General features: G+C 43.2%; 2 protein-coding genes across 5 annotated transcripts in view; one reads left to right on the forward strand and one right to left on the reverse strand.

The window, feature by feature from the left end:
* On the forward strand, positions 1-17,078 carry LOC131878522 (mitochondrial dicarboxylate carrier-like). 3 transcript variants are annotated; one of them, XM_059224515.1, is made up of 5 exons: positions 1-267; positions 3,175-3,459; positions 7,186-7,352; positions 11,993-12,200; positions 16,596-17,078. In XM_059224515.1, exons 2-5 carry the CDS (start codon positions 3,187-3,189, stop codon positions 16,830-16,832), a joined length of 885 nt encoding a protein of 294 aa, XP_059080498.1. In that variant the 5' UTR covers positions 1-267; positions 3,175-3,186; the 3' UTR covers positions 16,833-17,078. The 3 variants fall into 3 exon arrangements, with proteins under 3 accessions (XP_059080498.1, XP_059080506.1, XP_059080514.1); XM_059224523.1 differs by lacking the exon at positions 1-267 and adding an exon at positions 317-334; XM_059224531.1 differs by lacking the exon at positions 1-267 and adding an exon at positions 2,595-2,701.
* The window catches only part of LOC131878397 (kinesin-like protein KIF19), a 17,806-nt gene continuing 8,514 nt past the window's right edge, over positions 16,706-25,997 (reverse strand). The window contains exons 7-19 of one of the 2 annotated variants that reach the window (XM_059224360.1): positions 25,567-25,769; positions 25,019-25,449; positions 24,098-24,276; positions 23,559-23,772; positions 23,334-23,372; positions 21,508-21,632; positions 20,520-20,617; positions 19,529-19,633; positions 19,309-19,374; positions 18,127-18,204; positions 17,810-17,917; positions 17,538-17,695; positions 16,706-17,316 (exon numbers count right to left, since the gene is read on the reverse strand). In XM_059224360.1, the coding sequence (XP_059080343.1) occupies positions 17,186-17,316; positions 17,538-17,695; positions 17,810-17,917; positions 18,127-18,204; positions 19,309-19,374; positions 19,529-19,633; positions 20,520-20,617; positions 21,508-21,632; positions 23,334-23,372; positions 23,559-23,772; positions 24,098-24,276; positions 25,019-25,449; positions 25,567-25,769 (1,935 nt within the window). In that variant the 3' untranslated portion in view covers positions 16,706-17,185. The remainder of the gene's footprint in view (positions 17,317-17,537; positions 17,696-17,809; positions 17,918-18,126; positions 18,205-19,308; positions 19,375-19,528; positions 19,634-20,519; positions 20,618-21,507; positions 21,633-23,333; positions 23,373-23,558; positions 23,773-24,097; positions 24,277-25,018; positions 25,450-25,566; positions 25,770-25,997) is intronic. The other variant, XM_059224369.1, reaches the window with a different exon arrangement.

Raw genomic sequence — 25,997 nt, forward strand, 5'->3', positions numbered from 1 at the left:
CAAGCAAGTAGTGGTACGTTGACGTGTGTATCTTGTTTCTGAATACAGTTGGACCCGCTGCAAAACGAGTTTTCAATGCATGGCCCGGACTTCCATTGAGGGAACAAGCCGTGCAGATTCTTCACAATCTCTGCACAACAACCTTGCTAAAGGGCAAGTCCATGTGATTGATCTTCTGCCACAGTCGCGGCAACGCCATAGCAACAACACATTTACTGTACCATTATAAGTGATCTTCAACAGCCATAATCCGTCAGTGAGATCTTTGTAAGTGGCGTTTCCTTCAAAAACCCATTAGTTGCAAACATTGAAAGCCTAGCATTCCAGCATTTGCGTGAGTTCAGCCCAAAAATTGCCTTTTGAAGGATGTTCATGGGCGAAATGGAGCAAGTGCATTTCCTGCGCCAATCCAGCGTTCCAATGTTCCTGGTGTTGAGTGCCAAAGAAGTAATTAGCTCCTTCATTTCAAAGAGAAAGTGAGCGCAAGCAACCCTTCTTGAGAATGGCAAACGGAGCAAGAACAGCCAAGACGAGCAAATGAAAAAATTACCTTTAGAACCAAGCTCAATTCGCTCGCCTTTAATTGAAAGCTAATGGTCCATTGAAAGCCTCATGGGATAGGCTTTGATCGATGAACAGGCGTGTCTAATCACGACAATAAGGCAGTACAAAACATGTACACGCAAATAAGGGGGTCAATTTTCCCGTCAAGAAACGTCAATACGTATTTTAAGCCTGGTTGGTCACGAGTCAATAATGTACTTTTGCTGTTAGATTTGAGCTATGCATGGCGAGGAATGCTTTCCATTACTTCGTAGGCCATGACATTCGTTTCGAAGCTTGCCCAACATATTTGACTCAGCCTTGGAGGTCAAGTGCTCATGCTGGCTGGATAACCCTTGTAACCCTCCTGTCACAAGCAGATCTCCAGACCATGCAACTTCTGTTCCCCCATTGAAACAGAAGTAGTAGATATCGTACTTTGGTGGAACATTACGTTACCTCTTCTGAGGAACGTTCTTATGGCGACTGCAAGCACTTACTTTTTGAGCGAGGACGTCTAGAATATTCTGGACCCACTCGAAAAATGTTGATTCGTGGAAAATGAGAGGTTTCATTAATATCGTACCAGATTAGTGGTATCTTTCGTGGGCTCAGGTGATTTAATTGAACCGGGAGGTTCAAAATGGAAACGAAAGACTTTGGAGGATCTGACCGTGTCATATCTAGCACCAGTGCCAATGTTCATTCCGAGCATTTTATTGGCAAAGAATTTCTGGATTCGAATTATGAGAATGTTTGTTCCATTTGAGGGAGCCAAGAATTGGCAAATTGAAGTCACCGCCCTGCGCAAACCGGGTGACCATGGAGCCTTGCTCAAACGTATAAACATCAGCTTTGAGAGTGGTGAGCAAAGATGAACCTAATAGCTTCCAAGACACGTCGGATGTCCTTGACTAATGCCATGACATTTCGAAGATGTTTGGCCAAAGGCCAAGAAGGTAGAACCGACTGCCCACCTGATCTTGGGTCTTATAGTAGGGAGCCCTAATTATGTTCGACTCCTCTGTATCTTGGTCTCTCTTTCTCTGGCTGTGTCTTTCTTTCGTTGGTATTACTTCCCAGTTGATTTTCTACATGAAAGGGCTCTCTTTAATGTCGCCAAAGGCCAAAAGATTACGTGTAATCCAACACTCCATGATTACATGCCACGTTGAAGCTTTTGCCAAGTAATTGGAAATGGATCTTGCTTCTTAGATGGTAACTCTCATGGAACACGTTCTCTTCCAAACATAAGCACTTGGCTCCTGTAATCACATCTGGAAACCTTTAAGATTGTTTTCATTTTGATATCGTCCATAACATTTTTTGGATGAGCATCAAATGGACTCGAGTGCGTCTGACAAGGACAATCCCATCTATGTCAGCACGTGGCATTAGAGACGCAGCGAGGGGTCTTATCAATGAGGCTCTAATCGATCTACCTTTTGTTGTTCGTATTGAGCATCAAATCAAGATTCCTAGGATGATCCACAGATATCTTGAAAGTGCTCTGTCAGATCCTCCAAAAAATGACCAGATCCATCTGTGCACATCGTTTTGGGTATGATCCACTTCTCATGAGCCAGGAAAACGTAGCTCAGGAAGTCCATGTTCGTTGGAGGAGCTGATGCATTCTGATGATGGGCTTCCTCGCCATTTATTGGCTATTAATGCCATCAATCCTTCCGAGAGGCTTTGTGTGAGATGATGATGAATGATGCTCACCAGGAAGAACTTGGCAGCAACGTCAATACTTTGTTCCGGAAAGTGCGTTCCCTTTTTTTCGTTCCGTTGCCCGCCCTCATGTTGAATGGATTTCTTTTCCTGGAGCCCAGGCTCATTATTGCGAATGAATGCCTGGTTTTTGATTTGATTTCCTCTAGAGGTCTATTACGATTGGTGTTAGTGCGATATAGCTTCTGGTTGGTAATACGCATTTCGTGAAACCAATAAAGCCTTCCTTACTTGTTGTGACGTAATCCAAATGCTGGTGGAAATGTTCTCACTTCTGGTCACTTCTGGTGTTTACTGATGGACCGGAAACACTTTCGACCGCAAAGGAAAGCGAAAATAGACTTTCAGTTATGATTGAAACAACATTTCTAATGAGTTTGCTGGCGCTTGTCACTTGCAGTGGTTAGAATGCATTATTTGAAAGGTAAAATCATTCATTGTTGATCATACCCGCATTAGAGCCAGAGGCATGGGTCTCATATGTTCAGTTTAACATTTTTAAATAAGGAAATATCAATTTTAGACCGAGTTACTTTCGAGCAATTTATCGAATAACGCACGACAAATGTCAAACTTCGAATCAATCTGAAGGCTGATGTCTCTCCAAAAATGTTGCACAAAAGTTGTAGCGTTGTCTATATACAGTCCTTTGTAATCTTCCAAATGGCTGGAACTATTGGACGGTTAATTTAACTTCAAATCGCCTCGATCAAAAACCCCTTCTGGCAACCATACATGATGGCTTATAACACAAGTGTTCCTAGAGTTGACGAATCTCGTGGTAGATAAATCAGTTGCTTAGAAATGTGCATTTTCCCCTTGAACGCAAGACTTACCCAAGTGATCTGGATCTTATTGGAGAGCGTCTTCCATCTTTGTTTGCTCCTCGTATTTCAGCCATCATCCGTCATGTCTGCTCCAGCCACGCCCACTGGCGAGGTCAAGAAGATCGGTCGATGGTACTTTGGAGGCTTGGCCTCGGCCGCGGCCGCGTGCTGCACTCATCCATTGGATCTACTCAAGGTTCACATGCAAACCGGCGGAGCGAAGGAGAAGATTGGCATCATGTCGCAGACCGCTCACATCATCAAAAGCGAAGGTATCCTGGCCCTCTACAGTGGCTTGTCGGCCTCATTACTGAGACAATTGACCTACTCGACCACTCGCTTTGCCATCTACGAGGTAAGCGGGAAGAACTCTCCGGGGAGCGTCCACGCGCCATGATCTCAATAATTATGCATGCTTACTCAAGCTAGGAGGGTTAGTTAGGTACTCGTACATCTCGATGTGCAGAAGCTACTCTCTTGGCCTGGAGTTTGTTAGGGTTGGCTTCAAATAATTCGATGATTGAGAGTGCATGGCTAAAAATGTTAAGGTATATATGTCAGTTTCGTTTCAATTTTGACGCCTGGCCAGCGAATCAATTGGATTGGTTAGGATTGATGAGCTTTATCAAGCCTCTTACGCAATCACCCATGTTTTGCATGTACAGAAAAAGCCAACTCCAGATGGCAAGCACCAAACACTTGCTCACTAAAAGTAAAGATCTTGAAGGAACTGCGCATGTCTCGACGCACTTCTGCATATTGCTGCATTTTCTCGTAAAACTTGATTCGAACCAGACAGAAAGTATGTAGATGTTCGTTCGAGTTATGGCAAATCGCTAAATAGCTTCTCTCTCTAAGAACATGCTGAAGTTTGTGGCCTTTGTTAAACCCCTTGCTTAAAGAAATGGACCGTTTCTTGAGAGATCCCTGGCGTTTTGGCAAATCCAAACAAGATTATCAATCGGCTGATGTATATCTGGTTGAGTCAGAAGGTGTTTGAGCCACAATTTCATTTTTCAATTTGATTATCAAGAAAGCTTGCACATTACAAAACGCAAATGATTTGCTGCATGTGTATTGGGACATTGAACCAGGAGAAAATGTAGTACCTTGATGGTTTGTTTGTCGGCATGTTTCAATGAGAATACAATCATTAGTCACTTGCATTCATGTCCTACTCTTTGAGTTTGATAGTGCAGCAAGATTCTGGTACAATTGTCAAATGTCAAAAAGAACGATAGCTTAGTTTTGTTTGTTTGCTCTTCCTTTTGGAAATACCAAATTGGACGCCTGCCTTAAAAAAAATCTATTTTGGACCTTGTTTGCGACACTCCGAATTCCCCTAAATCAAAAAGAAGCCATCTCCTCGGGGAAATAGTTACACGAAAAGTTTCTAACAACGAATTGGATAGTCGAGCAATCCATCAGTATTTGTTCCATTTATTACAAGCCAAAGACAAGGTCGTATCAGAAATGTCTCTTGTAGTCGGATTAAGCTTTGTAGACGGTCTTCATAGTTATGCCGGTTCATATATTGGCTTTCACTTGAAAACCACATTCAGGACCCTGAGAAAAGCGGAAATAGTGTCCTAAAATATCATTCTCCAGCTCACTTCACTTCATTCTTTATTGCGACAGATCTGTCATTGGACTATTGATAGATTTACAGGTTTACATGAAGACATTTGTTACCTACTCCGCTGGCTTCTCAATTGAAGTTTTGTTGAGGCCTACTTATTACCATTTTTTTCACACGCTTCAATTTTTGAGGCCCAATGGCCATTTTGTTTGCAAACCAATACTATAAGGTTGCCTTTTTTTCTTCCTAACTTGCAGTCTGAAACAAAAACAAAACATTCGTAACGTCATGAAAGAAAAGATTTTTCTCGACTGTAAATCAGTTTTAGCACTTGCATCGGCGGACATAAGATAAGCAACGAAGAAATTGCAGTGTTTTATCAAAAAAAAGTCAATGTTAAGTTATTTTTGTTTCTTCTCACCAATACATTGAAGAAGCAATTTTTAAAAGTATTCGGGAAGTATGATTTTATTGCCTTTAATCAACACCAATTTAACAGCAAGAATGTTCCAGAAGTTTCGCGAGAATTTCAGGAGCTTCCAGCACGTGTATTAGTCTGATAAAATCTAGTGATTCTGGATTTCTTTCACCCCTTTAAAATTGAAATTTCCTATTTCTATCCGTCGGTGTGACTGCTAAAACAGATCTTTTATGAATACTTTTGCTCCTGACTGTATTGCTTTTTAGGCTTTTTCGAAACCCCTCGAACAACTACTTTGAGAAAGTATCAAGAATTCACGCCAAGACACCTGAAGGGTCTGAGCCAATCTCGTTTCTGCCTGGCAATCATTGATTTGCCAATCATGGATATGGAAAATGAATTCCATTAACTAATCAAAATAAAACTGGATATGTGCAAGAATAGAATCATAGCAGAACATGGCAACCATATCGCAAAATGTCGTCCATCCAAAGAGTAAACCACACAGTATTTGGTCATCTTGGTATCACATCATGAGTGAGAACACAACATATACGTAGACATCATTGACAGAGGGCGTTCTTGCACGCATTCTCGGAATATTTGATAGTCCCTGTTTACACGCAGCAAAGGCTTGCTTTAAAAAAATCGAACGTGTTCTTTTTTTTAGAATCAGTCAACCGTTAGACTCTGCCCAACCGCTAAGCGAATTCGTTGACACTTGAATGGCTCCTAATTTGGCACAATTGTCCATTGTTTGGCTCGAACCCATGGATGAGAGGACTAGTGACCAAGGTCTGCCCACGTAGGCCCACGTAGAGCTCGGAGCCTCGACACTCAAACTTTCCAATGCAGCTTACCCTTACTATGACAACGAAGTTTGCGATCTCGGTCAAGGAATGAATGAGCTTTCACTCCGATGAACGTGACAAATAATGGGAACTTCTTTCTTAGAGTGCTTTTCCCACTTTGACCCATAATGGATCCCTTTTATTGGCCTCACTTGTAGCCAAACCAATCGCTTTCCATCAACGCTTGATGATTGTTTGGAAACTGCACAACCCATATCCAGTGCGGTGTTCCATGCTGCCAAGCCAACACCACGTACTATACCATTTGCAGTACCTAGATGATCAATGTTATTTGAGCCAGATTATGGTGAGAAGGCGAAGAGAGCCAATCATTCGAACGAGGAGACTCGGTTTTGTACTTTGTGGGTTTTTGTTGCATATTTTAGGAAAATAGTGCTCATTCACGCGTTGCTAGTGTCTGGACAGTGTACCAAAGCGCAGGAGATGGATGGCAAGATTGTTTGGATGGATCCAAGAGAGCGACTACTTCTCGTTTGAGTCCATTACTTACTACAGTACATCTCTTGTTAAGCACTTTGTTGCAGAGAAAGCGGGGAGGAAAACTCTTTGACTTGCGTAAGAACAGCTAATTATTTATTTAGGAGAGAGCCAGGTAAAGTTGAAGTAAAGCCCCTTAAACATGTCAAAGTTAGGCCCTCTTCGCAGAGGGAATGAGAAATAGCATGTCTTTGAAGGTCATGAGCATGGTAGCTCTCGATCTGCGATGCCCGATGTTTTCAAGCTGTTGCTTTGGGCCAAATGCTTGACAGACTTTGCAATTTCAACGTAGAATCTAAAGACTTGTTCATAACACGATTTGTTTTGAACCCTTTATTCTCACGCGCTTGCAATTATTCATGGCCCTCCACAGGGGAGTCTGCTTATTAAACGCATTCAGCCTTTACTCTCTCGCCAAGCGCTGTTGTTGGAAATGTGAAGCGAGCATTGAAAATGTAACAAGATAACAATATCATATCACATGCCAGACACGTTTGTTTTCGTCCTCATATGATTACAACCAAAGCTGTTCCTAGTTGAGCCGAGGTGATCTTCTTTCGATCGCTCAGGTAAACATCAGACAGCACTCAAAAGCTCACACATTACGGTTTCCACTTACCCTCACCAAAGTAAATGGCCCTTGCCACCACGTGTTTGGTTCACTGTTTCCCGTATCCAAGGGCTAGGAAAGCAGATCCCAAGTGTTACAATCATTGTTTCGGTCTGTTTCAGGTGTCGAAGCAACAAGTGGCTCCGAATGGCGAGAGTATTCCGTTTTTGACCCGGTTATCGTTGGCGGCCGTGGCCGGATTCACGGGTGGATTGGTGGGAACCCCGGGGGATATGATCAATGTGCGAATGCAAAACGATGTCAAATTGCCCAAGAACCAACGGCGAAAGTGAGTTGGGATAAGGAAATTGTCGCACAATTACGATGTAGTTTGCTATGCAACACTGACGAGAAAGTGTCTCATTTAGTGGCGCCAAATTTAAAATGTGTCGATCGCAAGTGGTTGATGTAGTCTTAGATGAAAATTGAAGAAAACTTGTAAGGCTAGAGTTTGAACCAAAGAAAACATGATCAAAGATAGCTTCACTGAGGGCTGAAAATGTCAAACGTTCAGTGGTGTCATTGATTTGTCAAGAGGACAATTGCTCGTAATGAAAGAATTGTAGTAGTGGACCCTCGAATCGAGCGGCTTCCAGATGGCAATCGTGACCATTGAAACCAGAGACGCGAGTGGTCCTGCTCCACAAATTCTCCATGGCTAAAGGCGCTCTTTCGGGGGAACAGACGTCTCTAGATATTTAGTTCCAATGCAAGTACTAGCGAGGTTGCTACCAACGAGGATCATGACGATAATGGTGCTGTAATGGTATTGCATCCGTAAATGTAAGTCGTTGGCGATCTTTCCAAGACAACTACGATTACTCTTGATTCAGCCGGGCAGGTATTTTAAGAAACAAAGATAGCTTCTTACTTCTGATGATGACGATGTACCCAAATTTTAGCCACACTCTAGGAAAACAATTGATCAGATTACCCTTCCTCTGAAATCTCAATTGAGACTCGTTAAAAAGGAAAGGTCAAACTCGATCGAGTTTCTCTCTGAACTTCAAGGCTGACATTTCATCCCAAAACCATTGACCAAAAAACTGCTTCCACGACTCATACAACAGTTTGCTTGAATTGAAGATCGTGCATGACCTTTGGGAAGGTTTCTCTCCCCTTTTAAGTCTAACGTTCTCAAAAAAATACAAAAAGGCCACGAAAAGTGACCAAACCGGAACCAAGCCGTAATCCAGCCCACCAGCCTTTAGCATAAGCTAAACGAACGCGACGCCACTGCATGTTTACCTATACAATCAATGAAGGCCAATATTCGTGTGGCTTGTGGCAACACCAGTCTAGCTTTTTAGCACTAGGATAAACAATTGTGATATCCGTAAATGGCTGCTCAAGGCCAAGCTTCTGTGTGCTTTGTGATTGCTATGGCCGCTGTACTTCAGTCTCTCAAAGACCAATATTTGATATTGGTCTTTCAGTTAGACCAAAGAGAAGTAGCGAACGGACATGAAATCATGGACGATGTTTCATCATTGAGAAATGACGAGCCACGACAACAATAACAACAACAACAACAACAACAACAACAACAACAACAACAACAATATAATCTTCCGTTGGTTCAGACAACCGTCGAGGAATGGCATTCCAATCATGACTGGTTAATGGTTTCAGCAAAGGCACCTGATCATGTCAACACTATTTCAATGTCATGGTTACAGCACGACATTAATTCCATGCTCGCCAGAATTTGGAGGCCTTTTGAGACTTTTTGAGGAGAAGGAAAAGGGCAAAGAGGCGATGAAAACTCCATAATGAAGGTCAGACCACTTGGCGTCCATTACGATCAGTATCTAGACATTTCTTGGGAACACTTCTCTTCAACTGATATTGGGATGGACCTCGATGGAACAAAAGTTTTCTTTGCACCCATTGGGCGAACAGACGGTTGTGAAAGTGGCCGAGATCGAAGAAGTGATTCCATTCTTGCCCTTTAATAATACTTTGTTCATCTCTTCACAGATTTCCCCTTACTCTCAATCTGCTCTTCCGAGAAAGTGAGAGCAAAAAGCTGTCCTTTAATGGCAACATTTCATCCAAGTTTATAATTGAAATCTTCTGAATCTTGCTCTTCACGAAACTTTCTAAACCAACTTTCATCTGACAGTCAAGTCAATGTCTCATCAACCTGGATAGCTTCCAATTTGTTTTAAGGTATTAAGGTCTTAGCCTACCACGTGACATGAAAACTGGTTAAGCTCCCAAAGTTATTTAGGGACACACACACATACACACAAACACACACATACGTCTAGAAGCCAACATACCCCAAAAAGAATCGCACCCAAAACGTATCAAGTGATGCTCAAGATTCTTCGAATACTCGAGCCGATCTCCCTACGGTTGCTTTGTATAAAAGCTAGTATGTCAAGCAGTGTTTGGTTTTCATTGCTTGAGGGGGTTTTGCTTTGGCCTTTTGTGGAATGTATGGCGAGGTTTTCAAGACAAGTCTTCTACCATGGGATGCATTTTTGAGGTGTGTAGAGGAGAGCCTCAGAAATGTTTGAAATTCGCCTAACTTTGGCAAACGTGGGTCGTTGAATGCCTCGACGAAACAAACGCACATCCCTCCGGACCAAAAGCTTTCCATATTCTCAACTCGTTTTTTTTATTGACTCGGATCCCTCATCTGAAAAGCCTCATGTGGGCCATCACTTCGAGTGGCCCGAGGTTTTTTTTACTGTGTCAATCTATTGGGAGTTAATGCCTGAAGAATGAAAAACGTTTTACATATGGAAGGCTGTACTCGAAACTTTCGATGTAAAGATCGTGTTCCATCTCTTCCGTATTGTGTGTGAATAAGAAATGGGATCCCGTCTAAAGATGGATGGCAACCTTGGCAAATTTTGGGAAGGCTTATGTCTCTCATTTATCAATCATGTGTCCAAAAGAGAGGAGATCCCAAGGCCCAGTAGTAATAGTACAAGGAGTAAAGTAGAAAAGCAGGCTTCTTTGAAGAAGAAGAAGAAGAAGAAGAAGAAGAAGAAGAAGAAGAAGAAGAAGAAGAAGAAGAAGAAGAAGAAGAAGAAGGAGGAGAGAGAAAAATGTCTCCACTCTTCCATTCACCCCTTTTGCATTGTTCCCACAGTACATACCTCCAGTGCACACACTGCCCTGCACTGCACAACCTCCCACTTCTTCGTGGGATATTGGAGGAGAAGGCTTCACATTTCTGTTCCAACTCAACTGCGTAGATCAGCCTTTTTCATATACTTGTGCCGCTCATGAAGGCTGCTCAGCAAGGTGCTAAGCTCCCGAATCAAGTGGAAAGATACATGGAACAACCACTCTCATGTTTTTTAGATAAACGCTTTGACCGAGTATTGGAAAGGAGAAGTTATTTGATTTGTCGAGGCAAGCCATTCGGAGCGATGAATACTAATGAGTTGAAAATGTCAATTATTTACGAGCTAGCTCATAGATTGTGGGACTCGTACGTACATCCCAAGGAGTTCCAAATTTACCTGTCACCCAGTGTACGATGATTTGTTTCTTTCATTCTCTGGAAGCAAGTGTAATCGAAATGTCAGGAAGTGAGAGATGGCTTTTTCTTCGTCTATTTGACTATGAATGTAGGTCGGGACTCATCCATTTCCATTACTCTCACTGTATGTATGTAAGTATGTATGTGCGTACAAATGTAGTATCTTCAAGATGTCTCGGCCAAATTCTCGCCGTGATCAAAAGTGCACTTGGTTCCTGGGAGTTGTCAATGGAGCGCTTAAGATTTCTCTATCATTATTCGCTCAGGAATTGGAATCATGGGGTTAGTGAGCTCTAGATATTCATGTTCCATGGGCGAGGCCCTTCACTGGAATGTGGGCATTTTGGCAGGCAAGAATGGAACGGGGAAATGTTTGTCGAGCCCGAACTGGTTCAACGAACCATGACATCACCGTCATTAACGTCATCATGAAGAATAGCAGCAATAACAACAGCAGCCACATTTACATCTACCACTACAATTATTCCATGAGATTTAGTTGTATCCCATAGTTATGTATCATTGCTGTGCGTCAACACACTCGAGTGGCTAAAAATAGTTCCACTGATAGATGTTGATGTTTTGAAAATAGGAATCCGGGTTTGAGCCAGATGCTTACGGGCCTTTTCAACAGAAAAAAAGCTCGTGCGTTCTTTTGTTTTTTTGCGTTGTTATTGTTTTTTTCCTATGACAAAAGCCAAGAGCGATTGCACCTTGGCTTTAATTAGGGGATGTCCAAGCGCTTTTAGATTCCCTCGATACTACGTACATCTTTAAAGCATCCATTAGGTGTTTAAGAACGACCTTCAGAGATGCACTATAGTCAATTTCCTTAGACCTAGGACGAACCTTGGGCACCCAACGAAGTATTTTGATCCTCCCCAAAATGTGTCTCAAGGTTGGGAATCCCCGGAGGTTTTTACCCTCTCCCGCAAAGATAACGAATTTATACGACCTTTTTCCCGATTCGATCAAGCAGAAAATTATGTTCTTCGCCCAGAGTTTTGGCGAGATCAAAGAAGTCGAGACGGATCTGAAGGAGCTTGGTGGGTATTCAACCACCTTACTACTTAAGTACGAGTACGTACGTACGTACGTACGTAGAGGCGAGCTGCCAATTTATGGGTTTCTCAGTATGCTCTTTAAGGATGTCAAGCCAAACCAAAGTCTTTAAGCGGATGATAGTGAACACTCATCCTTGATGGGATGAGTGCTTTTCATGTTGATCAGATCGTTAATCTAACGAGACATTCGCATTTTATTGTCTATGGCGTTGTCTTTGGCGTTGTCTCCGGCGCCAATCAAGTCCTTGTGGCCGGTGACACGGCGAGAAAGATCGATTTACGATCAGTTCAGATCGTGTTCCAAGATGTGAGAAGTGATCAAGTCATCGATAAAGTGTTTCTTGTTCTTTTCGTTTGATCCAGTTACAAGCACGCCATTGACGGCCTTTTCCGTGTGGCTCGGGAGGAAGGCGTGAAGAAATTGTTCAACGGAGCGGATTGGGCGTCCAGTCGAGCGGTTCTCGTGACGGTTGGACAGCTCTGCTTCTACGACGTGGTCAAGGCCAAACTCCTGACCACGGGACACTTCCAGGATAATCTCACGACGCATTTCACCAGCAGTTTGGCAGCCGTAAGTCCCAATACATACCAGCCAATTGTGCCTGCCCATTAACCATCGACGATTACTACGTCGTACACTGTACAGGATGTACTACCAGCCAAGCCAGGCAAGGTGCAGCTCAGGCCTTTATAGAGACCTTTGATGATCATTATAACAAACCAAGTATGTTTTTAAGATTTGCCCTTAGGGGTAGCCTTAGTGCGGTACCCACGGACAGCAGATAGAGATGAGGGGATATTGAAAGGTGTAGGCACTTTCAAGCGCTATTTCTCTATTGACTTTATCCTACCATTGACGGCTACTATGTACCGTAGGCCTGATATACGTATAGACGGTGAGCGAAAGAGAGAAAGGCAAGGACCCCCTTTGGTTGTCTATGGAGGTCTATGGAGAGACTTTTGGCCTTTTCAGAACGTTTTCTCCAACTCGGTTGAGAAGCGAGCATGGAAGCGAGAGAACGATTTGCGATAGAAATAATCTGGCATCCACCAACGTACCCACTTTCAATGCAAACGAATGTGAAAAAGGATTTAATACATATCCAATATACATATAGTAATGCTTGAGCTGTACATCTTGAGGCTTGAAAGCTCTCCTTCATGAACGAGTACATGTGCATGCATGAAGGCTGCATGTCAACTGGAATTGGCGACGGCTTAAGTTCTTACACTACAAGATTAGAAGGAAAGAGATGAGCATGTATTTGGGGCTTATTTCAATACTGTTACTAATACTAATACTGTTCTGGTTGGCTCCTTTTTCTAAGACATGAATGCATTGTTAAGGTTTTTGCACAGCCTTTCCTTTTTGAAATGAATTTGAATACGTTTAACCTGAAACGGGGAAAGTCCGGCATTCGCTTAGAAACCAACTTCCTATTGTTCTTAGATTTGTCTCGTGTCTTTGTGCTTAGCAAACTGATTTAGCCTTTTGTGTTCTAAAAATGGGCTCGCTGTTTCCGAGACACGGAGCTCTAAATTTACCCAATTGAATCGCATCAAAGAAGGGTTTGCCTGAAGGGAAAAAAACGACTATGAGAAAAAAAACTAAATCATTTGCAATGTCGGAAAACGATCCCGTGAAGTACACAGAGATGTAATGAACTGGAATTCAGGTCATTTCTTTAATCTGGAGTTGCTGGAAAGGCAAAGTTCCTTTTTACATGAGTCTAAAAATGAATCCGCTACAAAGTCTATTTTAAGGCCAATGGATTTTTCTCATCCCAACCTGGCTTGGCTGACAAATGAGGAAAAAATAAGGCATTCATCACACGCGCCCTCACCGACCTTTTGTCAACTCCTTTTCATTAGCAGCCTTGGTTTTTGAACGGATGTTGCGGAGTGCCTTCCATTCATCATCAATTCATCATTCATGATGAATATAGTACAAGGAGGAGGGGGGGAGGCACAAAAATGACTTGGTTGATTTAGAGGATGAACCCTGCCAAGTTTGTACCTGGGACTCCTGAGTTCGTAACTCGTAAACGATTATTTAACAAAACTTGGCATCGATTGTCACTTCAGTACCAAGCGAAGGAAGGCCAGCTTTGTGCTTTGTGCGTTCTTTCTGGGGTTTCTGGAGCAAGAAGGTCTTTAACCTTCAACAACAGAGGCAGCGGTGAGAATTGCCTTTGTCAATTAAAACCAATATAAATGTATATATAGCAGAGATGGGATTCAACCTTTTGAAGGTGCAAAGTTAGTGAATTGCGTTATTATTATTATTATATATATATTTGCGGCTCTCGGCCATGACAACAAAGGTATAAAAAGACTGATCAGTTTAGCAATATCACAGGTGGTATTAGGTAAGAATGACTAGTTGTACCTCAGTGCACATGGTAGAAATGAAGAGGGTTTGAGCAGACATTGCAGATGCAGGAGGGTAGAGGGAGGTGATGAAAAACTTGGTTATTGCAGTAGAGTGTATGGGCTAGGTTGAACAACTCCTTTGTCAGCTCCCGTCGATGATGGAATTTGGCCGGGAGCCGGGCAAAGATACGTGACCTCCAATATTCCGAGGGGATGTCGGGCCACGGACAGTAGGGTTCCGTCCTGTCCGTGGCGGCACACGCGAGCTGATGCCCGGACATCATCCTCGGAAAGGTCAGTCTCCCAATACTATTGGATACCGACCTTGCCAGCCCGATTGTGAGGGGCTCAGTCTCGCAGATGAGTTGCATCCATGAGTTATTTGTTTCTGCATCAGAAGGTAAAGTCAATTGTTAACAAAAAATGTATTAACCTTTAGACGCATAAATTAGTCAAATGGAAATGAAAAAAAATATTCTCTCTCGGCGATGACTTGTGGACTTCACAATGGTACAAGTAATACAAAATGCAACATTACCCAACTGAACTCGAAATTCATCTATCAAAGCTCAGTTTGATTTCACACAATGGGGTTGAAGTGGTCAATATTGAAGTAAAATTTTACGATCACTCAACCGGTTCCAAGGATCCCTATCACTAACATAAAACCGAAGTAAAGCTCCTACTTATCACAAGATGGTCTAACATGTCGAAGGTTTACAATTTTTTAAACGCAATCAACATTTATTTGATTGCATTGTTGGCCAGTACCCGCCTGTACCTTCAGATGTCAATTCACTTGCGCAGTCAGTAGATCTAGTTTTAAACCAATGTCTTGAAAAACAATTCTTCAAGAAATACTTTAAAACGTTTCATATCTACCAAAATGACGTGGAATTCTTAAAAAAAGTCGAACTAAACGAACAAAGAGGGGATTCCCAAGTACCACAAAACTGTTTTCACAATTTCAGAACTGGACCTACTTATTTGATTTGCCTGTATTTTGTATTTTGTATTTCCAAATACTTGGATGATCACGCGAGCCAAAACGCCTTTAAAGCTAAGTTTAGCCGCATGTCTGCAAGATGTCAATTGAAACATCTAATAAATTATGTTTTTTCCTCACTCACTTCGAAGAACATGGCTTTGCATCTTTGTAGATTCTGAATGTTTATTGTTTGCAAATGTACACAATGTCTTCTTGAGTTCGTGCATTAGATCCCATTTGCTGCTAAATATTCAAATTGGTTGGGGTCATCAAATTGATCTCTTCAGCTGACTGGTTATCTATGCATTGTATGAATGCTAAGCCACTACTATCCCCTGGGTTATAATTTCCTTGTGATTTGGTCGGTTTTTGGACACAACATAGTAGATTAAAGTATACATGTTTGAGCGGAATCACAAAATTCATCCTATATTTACTCTTGAACCTTGAGGTATGACGCAAATGGAAACAAAGCAAACTGAGATTGAAGCCCTAAAATCAATGAAAGGCTCTTTTTTAGTGAAAAGAGCACGCGCCTTGTTAATTGAAAAACTCGATTGTCGCTTTTTTAAGTTCCTTTTTTATGGAGGATTTGGAAGAACAGTGATGGTTGAAAAGTTTCGAATTTTGATCCTCCGACGTTATTTTGTGTTTGCCTTTGCTTTTGATCTCGCTTACCATGAGAAAGTACTTTTCCGGGGGAAAATTCTGAGGCAATCGATCTAGTCGACTTTTGTTCTCGTATTTCGACATTCCTTTGCTAAATTTCCCCAAGACTGAGAGATCTTTCGTCGTAACGCATTTCCTATTGCCTTGGCGAATTTTGTATACAAAGCATCTACCGCAAATCAACGGCCCCTTAAAATTTCCTCTAGAGATATCGCAAAGGGTTATCTTATTACTTGTGTCTGTGGTTTAGCAAAAGCTCCTCACTCTAACCTAACGCGAGGCTGTTTTGAGCCTCTCATCAATGATCTGACCACAAAAGGCCTTGGATTTCTCGACTCCACATTATCTTGAACAAGTTGCAATGACTAATGTGGAGAGATCTTTTACCCATGTGAAGATTCCGTAACATAATCCCTGAGGTGGTTCTTTGAAGCCCCCCTTCTTACTTCTTAACATTCAAGTTCCCTCTCTAGTACCTCGTACATACTTGACATACTCCTTGGTTGTTATACATAGTAAGTAATAGCAACGTTCAATGTAGAAGTGATAATAGATCTTTTCTTAGACACTAAACTAAAGCTTCTTCCTTGATCCACCTTTTGTGCTTGAAGGCCAATACCTCATTGGAGTCGGTTAATCTTGACTTATCCCTCCTTGGACTTGGCCCTTAAGGTCAGACTGGCCTTTCTACTTAAGGACGGACATCACTAGGTCTTACGTGAACACACAAAGGGAAAAAGGATGGGAAGAGAAAGAAAGAGCCTTCACCGCAACGCATCCTAAACCGTCTAACTATCCGAGTTTCAATGGGAATTGCACTTTCCATTGAAAAGAAGGCAGGAATTGTGCTGGAAAACGATCGGTAGCCCGCGGGTTGAGATTACGTTGTAAGAACAAAGTTTTCGATCGTCTCATCATCTTCTCTTTGCTTTTCAGGGCGCCATTGCCACTACGATGACGCAGCCTTTGGATGTCCTCAAGACCCGGGCCATGAATTCCAAACCCGGAGAGTTCAAAGGCGCCCTTGATCTGGTGTCCTTCACGGCCAAACAAGGCCCGATGGCATTTTACAAAGGCTACATCCCGGCCTTTGTGCGCTTGGGACCCCACACGGTGTTGACCTTTATTTTCTTCGAGCAGCTTCGGATGAACTTTGGGAAGACTGTCGAGTAAAAAGGATCAAACCCCAAAATTGTGGCTGTTACTAGAAGCTGCTGCCGTCGTCACAGTTACGTATTATGAAACTCGCGTAATGTTCAAGTACGCTAGCTAGCCAGTAATTATTAGTGTTCAAGGCACAATCCTGTGAGTAAACGGAACCACCATATCTTCGGCTTTCAAGTTCATAAGTTCAACATAGCCCGTAGTTTTTGTAGCTTTCCAAAAGAATGTATTCAATAAAGTTTATGGAAAAATAGAGCAAGTGTACAATTCAATTCACGGACGTCAAGTGCGTCTCGGAACTAGCTCGTGACTTCTTTTCTAAAAGCACTAAATAAAGAACACGGGTCGGCTTTGTTCTCGACTCAATAGCGCTCCAAAGTCATCCCAATGTTTTGGAACGGATCCGTGTTCTTTGTCGAATGTCTTCGATGACGTTGATGAGGATTACGATGTTGGTGCCGACGATAATGATGATGATGATCTTCTTTGGCTCCTAAAATTAGAAAAAATGAGGCCATTCAGGCTTCAGTACAATAACCCGCTCACGGCTCAATCAGTAACAAACAAAAACCAGATCACTCTACTTCATTTCATGCCTTCAAGGTGTGGATGCAATGCAAACAGTATGGACCCCCAAATACGTATGTACGTACGGATACCCCAGATATCTGACAACAGCAATCCAAGTGGTCCAAATCTGTCCCATCAACTCACCCAGATGCCTCGAATTTCCTTGCTCAGGGGCGGACGGAAATCGTCTGAGGGTTTCATATTGGCTCATATTTCTTTTGGCACCTCGAAGTGGAACAAGCGGAGCGCAATCCGTTGAGGACCCGGAGGACTGAGATGGCATTTCCGACATACTATTTCTCCTACAAAGGCAAACCAAAAGAGACGAGTTATCTTTTGATCTGGCATCCAAATCTTTTTTCTTCAAGAGGGGAAAAAGTTTGAGGTGTGCTGTGGCCTAGAGGTACAGTGCATACCTTCGGTGATGCTCGTTGGTCCTTCGAGGAATTTTCGATTTAAATCGACTACTTTCGCCGTCAGGAGATAGAGAGATCTTTGGTCCCACGGATTTAGAACGAGGATGCCTGAAAGAAATGCACAAAGAAACTCTTTGAGAACGACACTCAACATAGTCGTAGGTAGTCAAGTGAATGGATTAGCCTTGAGACAGAGTTCATCAAAACGTCCGGGAATTGATCAAGGAAGATTTACATCTCATACCCCAGTCTCATCATCAAGACAAAGCTCAAGATTACTACTACTATCCTGTTCTCAGGATCAACGACCCACCCACCTGTATGTATGGTAGCCGTAGATAGGGGGCAACATACGGTAAACTGAGAATTCATTCCCCGTGTCGCCATAGAACGCACTGCATGGACCAATTTCCAAAGTCAGTCGTCAGTCGTCAGTCGTCGTCGACATTGCCAGATCCACATTCGGGAGACGGTGGCAGGAAATCGAATAAGAAGTGTAGGATTGACGGGAAAAGGAAGGGATCAACGCGAGGAAGAAAAGAGAGAAAAGGTGCATTAGATCAAGAGTAAAAGACCAACCTGTCAAATGATAGATCACACACGCACGCACACACAAAATGAGTCAGTCACATCATCAGCAAATCAACCGACCAACTCGATTATCACAGATGTTGACAAGCGCTACAAACGTCAAGGTCAAGCCACATCACAGCAGCAGTGAATAGACTCAAAAAGTGAGGAGCAGGGGGACACGAGGTCAGTGGCCATCATGGCAAACATACACACACACACACTTATAAGGTCAGGAGGCTACTCAATCAATAGCGGCTCCGACCCCCAATGGGGGGTAAACGGGTTAGGCTATCTGAGCGTGTGCGTTGCAATCGGGATCGATGGGGATTGGACCGGCGGGAGGAGGAGGAGGAGGAGAAGGGACCGGAGTGGGACCGTCGCCTTTGATTGGATCGGCTGGGACTACGGGAGCGACGGCGATCTTGGTCCAGACTGTAGCGGCGTTCCCGTCGACGATACTGCACCCTATCATCTACATCATCATCGTCGTCATTGTCAACGGAATGGCTTTTTTTCATGCTTGACCGTCTGTGTTGCGGCTTTCTATATACGGGGATCTTGGAGGCATGCCGACGCCTCCGAGTCCCCGATTTCTTATTAGACCCGTGTCCGTCGTCACGGTCGGGCGAGAGGAGGAGGAGGAGGAGAAGGGACCGGAGTGGGACCGTCGCCTTTGATTGGATCGGCTGGGACTACGGGAGCGACGGCGATCTTGGTCCAAACTGTAGCGGCGTTCCCGTCGACGATACTGCACCCTATCATCTACATCATCATCGTCGTCATCGTCAACGGAATGGCTTTTTTTCATGCTTGACCGTCTGTGTTGCGGCTTTCTATATACGGGGATCTTGGAGGCATGCCGGCGCCTCCGAGTCCCCGATTTCTTATTAGACCCGTGTCCGTCGTCACGGTCGGGCGATGCTGACCTTTGATGGCGACCTTCACGCTCAATGGGGGGTAGCGGTGAGCTCCGGGCTCGGGATCCGGCCGAGCTGGAATAACAAATCATCAAGAAATGGTGACAAAACTATGAGTGAATCGAATCATGATGTCATTCCCTTCCCTGAGAAGGGCCAAGTCAGGGATTCCAAGAAGTTCTCAATTCTTTTGAGGTGGAATCGATAACGACGAACCATGACGACTTACTCTTCAGGACTTCGAAGGCTGAGTTGACTCTGAGCTCGTTGGCGATTGGCCTCATCCTCTAAATCCCGAATTTCTGTTCTGGACCTGAAGAGTTTCTCGCTCTCCCTAAAAATTGAAGAAGGAGAAAACGAAGAAAGAACACGTCAAACGCAGGCGGACAAAAGCGCTACGAAAATCCAATCCAATAATTGACATTTATCGACGGGCTCTTCTTCCCCCTTCTTTGCCCCCTTTGAAATGGAAGCTTTGCTTCTATGATTCATTTCAGAAGAGAACAAATGGCGGAAAAAATGACATCCTTAAGGGAATTAAGGTGATCAGGCCCTGATTTGTAAAAGCCTTTGTCAGTCTAGTTTTAGCGAGATCGCTTTCCAAATTAATAATTTTTGAACTTTCGAAAATAGTCCTGGCCAAGTCCAGTACATACGTTAAAAGATGGTTTTCTCTGGATCTGCAGTCAGTGGTTAAGAGCAGAAAATGAAGGCCACCCAAGGGTCTCAACATTCCGAAACTTTTGAAGAAAAATTGCGACAGGAAGTTAAGATGCCGTCAAAGAAATTCGAGTAAAATCCTTCGGGCTCCAGCCACTAGTAAAAATAGCAATCGCCCCTCACTCATTTAGATTCAAAATATAAATATCTATGGCATAAACATCAAACAATTTGAATTAAGGAGCAGTGGCATACTCAAACCGAAAAGCCTCCAAAGTGGCCATCTTTTAGGAATCATTTCGACACTTTCTGCTATGAACATTTTGGCTCGTTGATGAGTTAGAAAAATCTCATACATCATACCCACCGTTCCATCAACGTCTTTTTCTGATCTGAGCTTTAGGAATTTTGATCGATGATGATCCCTGATTCCAGCCCAATGCCACTCTTCTTTCCAATGGCCAAAATACCAGCTAGCTCTTTCTCTCGTTTTTTCAAATGATCAAAGACACTTTTCATCTCTGCGCTCAGATCAAAGTGGTTGGTTTTATTTAACTCACCCTGATCCCTCGTGAATGATCGGTGGCAACTTGTTTTCGCTGTATTTGGACGGCAATTTGTCCTCCAGTTCCGGACGCAGTGACAACATACTCGGGGTCTGAGGATGGGACAAGGAACAAATGTGGCGTAAACTTAGCAGGTTCAAAAGGATCTGAATGCAGCAAACGTGTGGTTTCAGTCCAAAAAAAAATTGGAATGCAGAAGAGGAGATGGGGGAAGCCTCTCGAATAGGTCAGTGAAAGACCGTCAAGGAGAGGAGACTCTCCCATGTTTTAATCAAAATTCTGAGCGTAGCACTTAACAGTTGAAGAGGGAAAATGGAAAAGGGTCAGATCCTATTTGTGTTGGGGGCTCCCTTGAGGAGGCGGCCTCAACGGAAGTCAGCACCTCACAGAGGGCGCTCCTGAGGGGGTGCTCAATATTTATGATGCCTCTTCATGAAAATGGCCCTTAAAGGGGAAGGATAGCCTTAAAGGTTGGACACATTTTACTCAGAATCATCCAATCAAGGACTGTTGTTGAGAGCACTCAAAATATGTTGCTTTTTTGTAGTAGAATTCGGGGAGACTAGCAATCGTGGTGTGTCGGTAGATAGGGTGTCCGCCTTTCCATTTTGCTACCTTAGTTCAATCCATGGCTAGGTGAGTACAAGCTTCATCGTAGTGTAATAATTGCAATGAGTTGCTGGTTTAACAGCTTAAATGGCTAAACCCTGTGGTTATTCCAAAGGTTAAAGTGATAATCTATGTTGTCCGTAATGGTGGAAGGCTGCCATCCGACTCCGTAACAAAAAAAAAACATCATGTAGAATTCGGGATAAGGAAAGTCGATCAAGGATCGATAGTGCTCTTCATATTCTTGAATGCATCTTTTGACATGGTTAGTGGCCTCAAAGCATTCAAAGATAAAGATTTGGGCATGGACATGGGCAAGAAAAAACCATTGCGTGTACATTTAGTGATGCAGTGTACGTGTACGTATTCTCACCCTCAGGATTTCTTTGGCTTCTGTCAACAGATATGTATCGTTTTCACTGGTTTCTCTGGTTTGCAGTTCTTGTTGGTAAAGGCTGTAGAGCTCCATTAGTTCTGGGGGCATTGGAACCGATTGTCCTAGAAGATAAAAATGTATCCGTTCTGCCATGAAATTGTGCGTCTAGACATGACAAAATACCGAATATTCAATCAGATCAAATCACGTCAATGCAATGCAAGAATATTTTGTTTATATAACTCTACTTGCGAGTAAGGGTCGCAAAGATAAGTCATGATCTTCGTCAAAACTAGCTTGTTCTTAAGTTGTGATGTTCAGCCAAAGTAGATATAAACATTTAAAGATAAGTTACAAAAGATGGGAAAGATCATGATTTCTAAGGTTATTCGTGGATGTTAGCGATTATTGGACGATAAATTCCCTTGTACTCCTTTAAGGCATAAACAGTTCCCTCATAAAAGATGAAAATCAATCAAGAGGTGAATAATTGCGAATAGGAGTATTGTGCCCAAAATGGTCCAAATACTTGATTTAACTTTTTTTTACTTCATTTACCTTATCTTTCCGACCCCTGCTTAGGACCTTTATGTTTTATGTAAGAAATTGAAAAATGACTCGCAAACCTAATTTGCCGGTGAAGGTATTTTCTTGCGAGCAGCCTTGGTATTTGGTTGCTGTTGAAGGCCAGAGAGAATGGAAGGGCGCAACCTTGTGTGATGTGTTTATGAATGTAGTATGTGATTTGACCATGAAAGGATATGGATCAAGAAGATGGCAGCTAGTGCTAGATGGTACATCGGGACATTGAACAAGAAGACCCCGTGTGCGATGGACCCCGTGTAACCATAAATCAAGGCCTTCAATAGGGTGGAACCCACTAATGGACTAGAATTGCGCACGAAGGAGAACCAAGTCCGTGGGCAACTCTCACATCTCTTTGTGTATCGTCGTTATCACAACTCAGTGCTCCACTTCAAAGACGATCCTTGAGAAATGTCCTTCAAATCTTACAACAAAGAGTGGTGGGAAAGAGTTAATCCCCCTAATCTGAGAAGCTTGGCTAGGAGCAAGATGAGACTTCTGTCATCTGCTCCTTTTTCAAAACTTTTGCCAATCATCTCCCACCAATGAGAAACGAATTTTCCTCATCAAGACTCATCTGACTTGATTACTTGGCAAGAAGTCCCAGGGTTTCCATGAACGTGCTACACGGTGTTTTTGTCACTTTGATTATATCATCGCCCCCCCCTCCTCCCTCCGGATGTTGAATCAAGTCATCTCTTGGGTTTGGAACACGAGGTTCCATGTTTTGGGGCCATGGCAAATTGAAATCGAAAACTGAACTTTTAGGTTTGCTTGTGACAAGGATTGATTGACAACGCCAACTTGGGAAGAAAAAGGGGCCCTTATTTGTCGTCACAAAAAAGACATTTTGACGAGAGCCATTCCCCAAACGCTGTCCTCAAATCTTGAGACATGCCTTGAGTTTCGTTCGAACCATCTACATCCCCAGACCGAAACTGGTTGGGCAAGTGTTTACAAAAAAAAATGAAAATGCCTACCTAGATGTCAAGACGCCTTGTGTTTAATCAAGACAGGTTTCTTTGAATCTTGTGTTAAATTTTTTATCGTCAATGACAAGTGGCATTTATCCATTGCATTGCAAGAAAAAGACACATCACCGAGAAGTATTACATCGAGGGAGGTGAGAGAGTGTTACTACTCCATAAAGATCAATGGAAGAGCCGGTGCATCAGAACAAAAAAAACACCCAAAGTGGATCAACTTGACCGTGGAAGTATCGCTTTGCATGGTTTTACCTTCAGTGGGACCACTCGAGCTTTTATTCGTTTCCATGGCTGTCGAGAAATTTGTGAGTTTTGTACATATAACAGTTTTTTAGAGACATTGGTCTTGCACTATACAATACAGTGGGCATATAGAGCCATCTCATTGCGTAGGATGGTTCACCGAAAGGTTATATCATTTCGTCTGGATCGTGTATTTTCAAGCTGACGTCAACTTCGTCGAACTTTGTTTTTTACCTTCAATGAGTTTGCGTTGGCGCTGAATGATTTCATTGGAAAGGCTTTGTTGTTTGTCGTACTTGAGGATGAGCAAATCCCGCCTTCGAACTTCGAATTCCTTCAATAGGTTCTTGGATTCCATCTCCACCTTTTCAATCTCGAGCTCATGAACTTTGCATAGCAAAGACAGGATCTCGCTTTCCTCCTCCGTACTGATTCGTTTTGGTAGCTCCTAAGCGTGAACCAGAGTACGATAAAAAATGCTTTCAAAATTGACACGACTAGCTACTACATTTTCACATTCCGCCTGAATTACAAGTTATTTCTATTACAACCCTCAAAAGCTTCACTTGAATTTTCAATACCGTCGAAGGTAGTCCTGTAATTTATACAGGGCTTGAGGCTAACCTCGAAAATAGGGCGAATCATCGTGATTCCATTTCAGGAAGCAACTTTCTTAAGGAAGATGCATGAGTTGGCGTGGTAAGTAGATAGATCATCCTTGAGCTCGGAGTGCGGTAAGTGCGGTAAGTGGAATAGATGAAATGGTTCCTTACATCTTCCAGCCGTTTCTGACGCTTCCTGGTCTCTTGGAGGTCTTGTTCCAAATCCAATTTGATGCCTGCGTATCGATCTTGCTCCCTTTGAACTAACATGAGTTCCTCCCAGGCCTGTTTCACTTCCTCAGGCTCTTCCAATGTGTCTTCAGCGTCTTCCTCGTTGTTATCTTCGTTGTCTGGAAGGAATAAACGAGGTCGTAGATCTCAAAATTAGTCGCGTTAACGAAAACAGACCACTTTGGAACAAGAAGAATTTCTCCGCCGCCAGACTTCAGATTGTAAAAACGGGGAAAGGAGGGGGAACATTGATAAATTGTTAGTGAAGCAGCCCCTCTTTTGCCATGAGAAAAGCGACGCTCTACGCACTTAATGTTTATTTCAATATTAGATCGATAAAAAAAAATCATGTTAGATTTCTGCCAAAAGGACAAAATGAGTGCGAAAATAAAGCCCCTGGAGATGGCTCAGGATGTGAAGGTCATGCTTGTTGCTCTTACCATGACGGAGACCCCTCATTTTGCACGTTCTCTGGCCTTTTTCGGCAGGAACCAAATGGGTCTCAAGGGACCTCTGAAGGAAACAATTTCCCGCTCCAAATTTTCCTAACAAGCCAATGGGCTTTACTTTCTCTAGGAGCTTCCTTCTTCCATCTTCTCCGAGGTTCGAGACTGGAGGTCGGAGGCTGATGGTTCGAAGTAGTGGCGCTTCAGTGATTTGCTGGTGTTGGTTCCACCTGACAATATAAAATCACTCTCGATCTCCGAGCTAATGGTCAAGAACTTCTCACCAATGGATGGGTCTCGTACTTAGTACCCTTCCCATTAACAATATCATTGCCATTCAGAACAAAGTGTTGTCGATTCTGCCTGATCAGTGATCACCTTAAGAGCTCGACAGAGATCCCCATGGAGAATTTACCTGCATCTGAGGATTCGCCTTCGTCATCGGCGCCCGTCTCCTCGGCTTCTTCATCCTCGGTTTTGGCCATGGCGTCCACGGCGTCCTCCAACTCACTCTCAGCCTTTGAATCGGATTGCTGTCCACTCTTGGCCGAGTCTGATCTTGTCGCTCCTTCCTCGTCATCCTCAAAGCCACTCTCCTCATTGTCTGCCTCGGCACCTTGACCATCTTCTTCGTCTTCGTCCCCTTCTGCTTGAGGTGAGTCGGGTGAGTCGTCCTCATTGGCCTTGGCCTTGCTCTTCTTCTTCTTACGTCGACGAGATTTCTCGTAAGACTTGTCGTGCCTTCGCTTGGCCTTTTCTGTCTCCCATTCATTGATGATGATGTTGTTCTTTTCAAACTCCATGGACAGCGAGAGGATGTGGTTGTCGATACTCATTAGTTGGCGTCTGGAAATAAGGGTCCATTTGTAGAAACCCAAAGGAGTTGTCTACCCGTATTCATGAACTGAGCCTTGACAACACCCCTGGTTCCTGAAAGTGCCGTTGATCGTGGATATACGGTACCTGAGTTTCATTTGTTCTCTAAAATTCGTGACCATTTCGTCCCGCAGCTCCTTCAATTCCTCCACTTGTCTCTTGTCAGCCTTCTTGTAGGTGATATCGGAGTGCATCTTGTCCTTCAGACGACCGATCTCGGTCTTCAGGTCAGAAATGATATTTTGGTATTGAGTTACGTGGTAAGACACGTCCAAGACGTTTTTCCGCACCTGCAAATGTGGACAGACATGCACGACCAGGTCTGAGGTGGGCCATTTGATATTTGACATTTTGACATAAGCTTGCATTTCAGGGTACTGTTATCAATTCTAGCAACTAACAATTTGGTGCAATCTGTGATTCTTCTTGCTTCGGGATTGGCACATTGTAGTTACCAACCCGTCACGCTCAGGCAAGGAAGACTATATTGTAGTACATTTCATATTGAAGCTAAACTC

This window comes from Tigriopus californicus, chromosome 1 (genome assembly GCF_007210705.1).
Source record: "Tigriopus californicus strain San Diego chromosome 1, Tcal_SD_v2.1, whole genome shotgun sequence".
Classification (NCBI taxonomy): Eukaryota; Metazoa; Arthropoda; class Copepoda; order Harpacticoida; family Harpacticidae; genus Tigriopus; species Tigriopus californicus.

What these genes read in the sequence shown, in the direction of transcription:
- LOC131878522 (XM_059224515.1), top strand. Translation starts at nt 3,187, where the DNA reads ATGTCTGCTCCAGCCACGCCCACTGGCGAGGTCAAGAAGATCGGTCGA. An exon ending in CTCGCTTTGCCATCTACGAG is followed by an intron (nt 3,460 to 7,185) that starts GTAAGCGGGAAG and finishes GGTCTGTTTCAG; the next exon opens with GTGTCGAAGCAACAAGTGGC. An exon ending in CCCAAGAACCAACGGCGAAA is followed by an intron (nt 7,353 to 11,992) that starts GTGAGTTGGGAT and finishes CGTTTGATCCAG; the next exon opens with TTACAAGCACGCCATTGACG.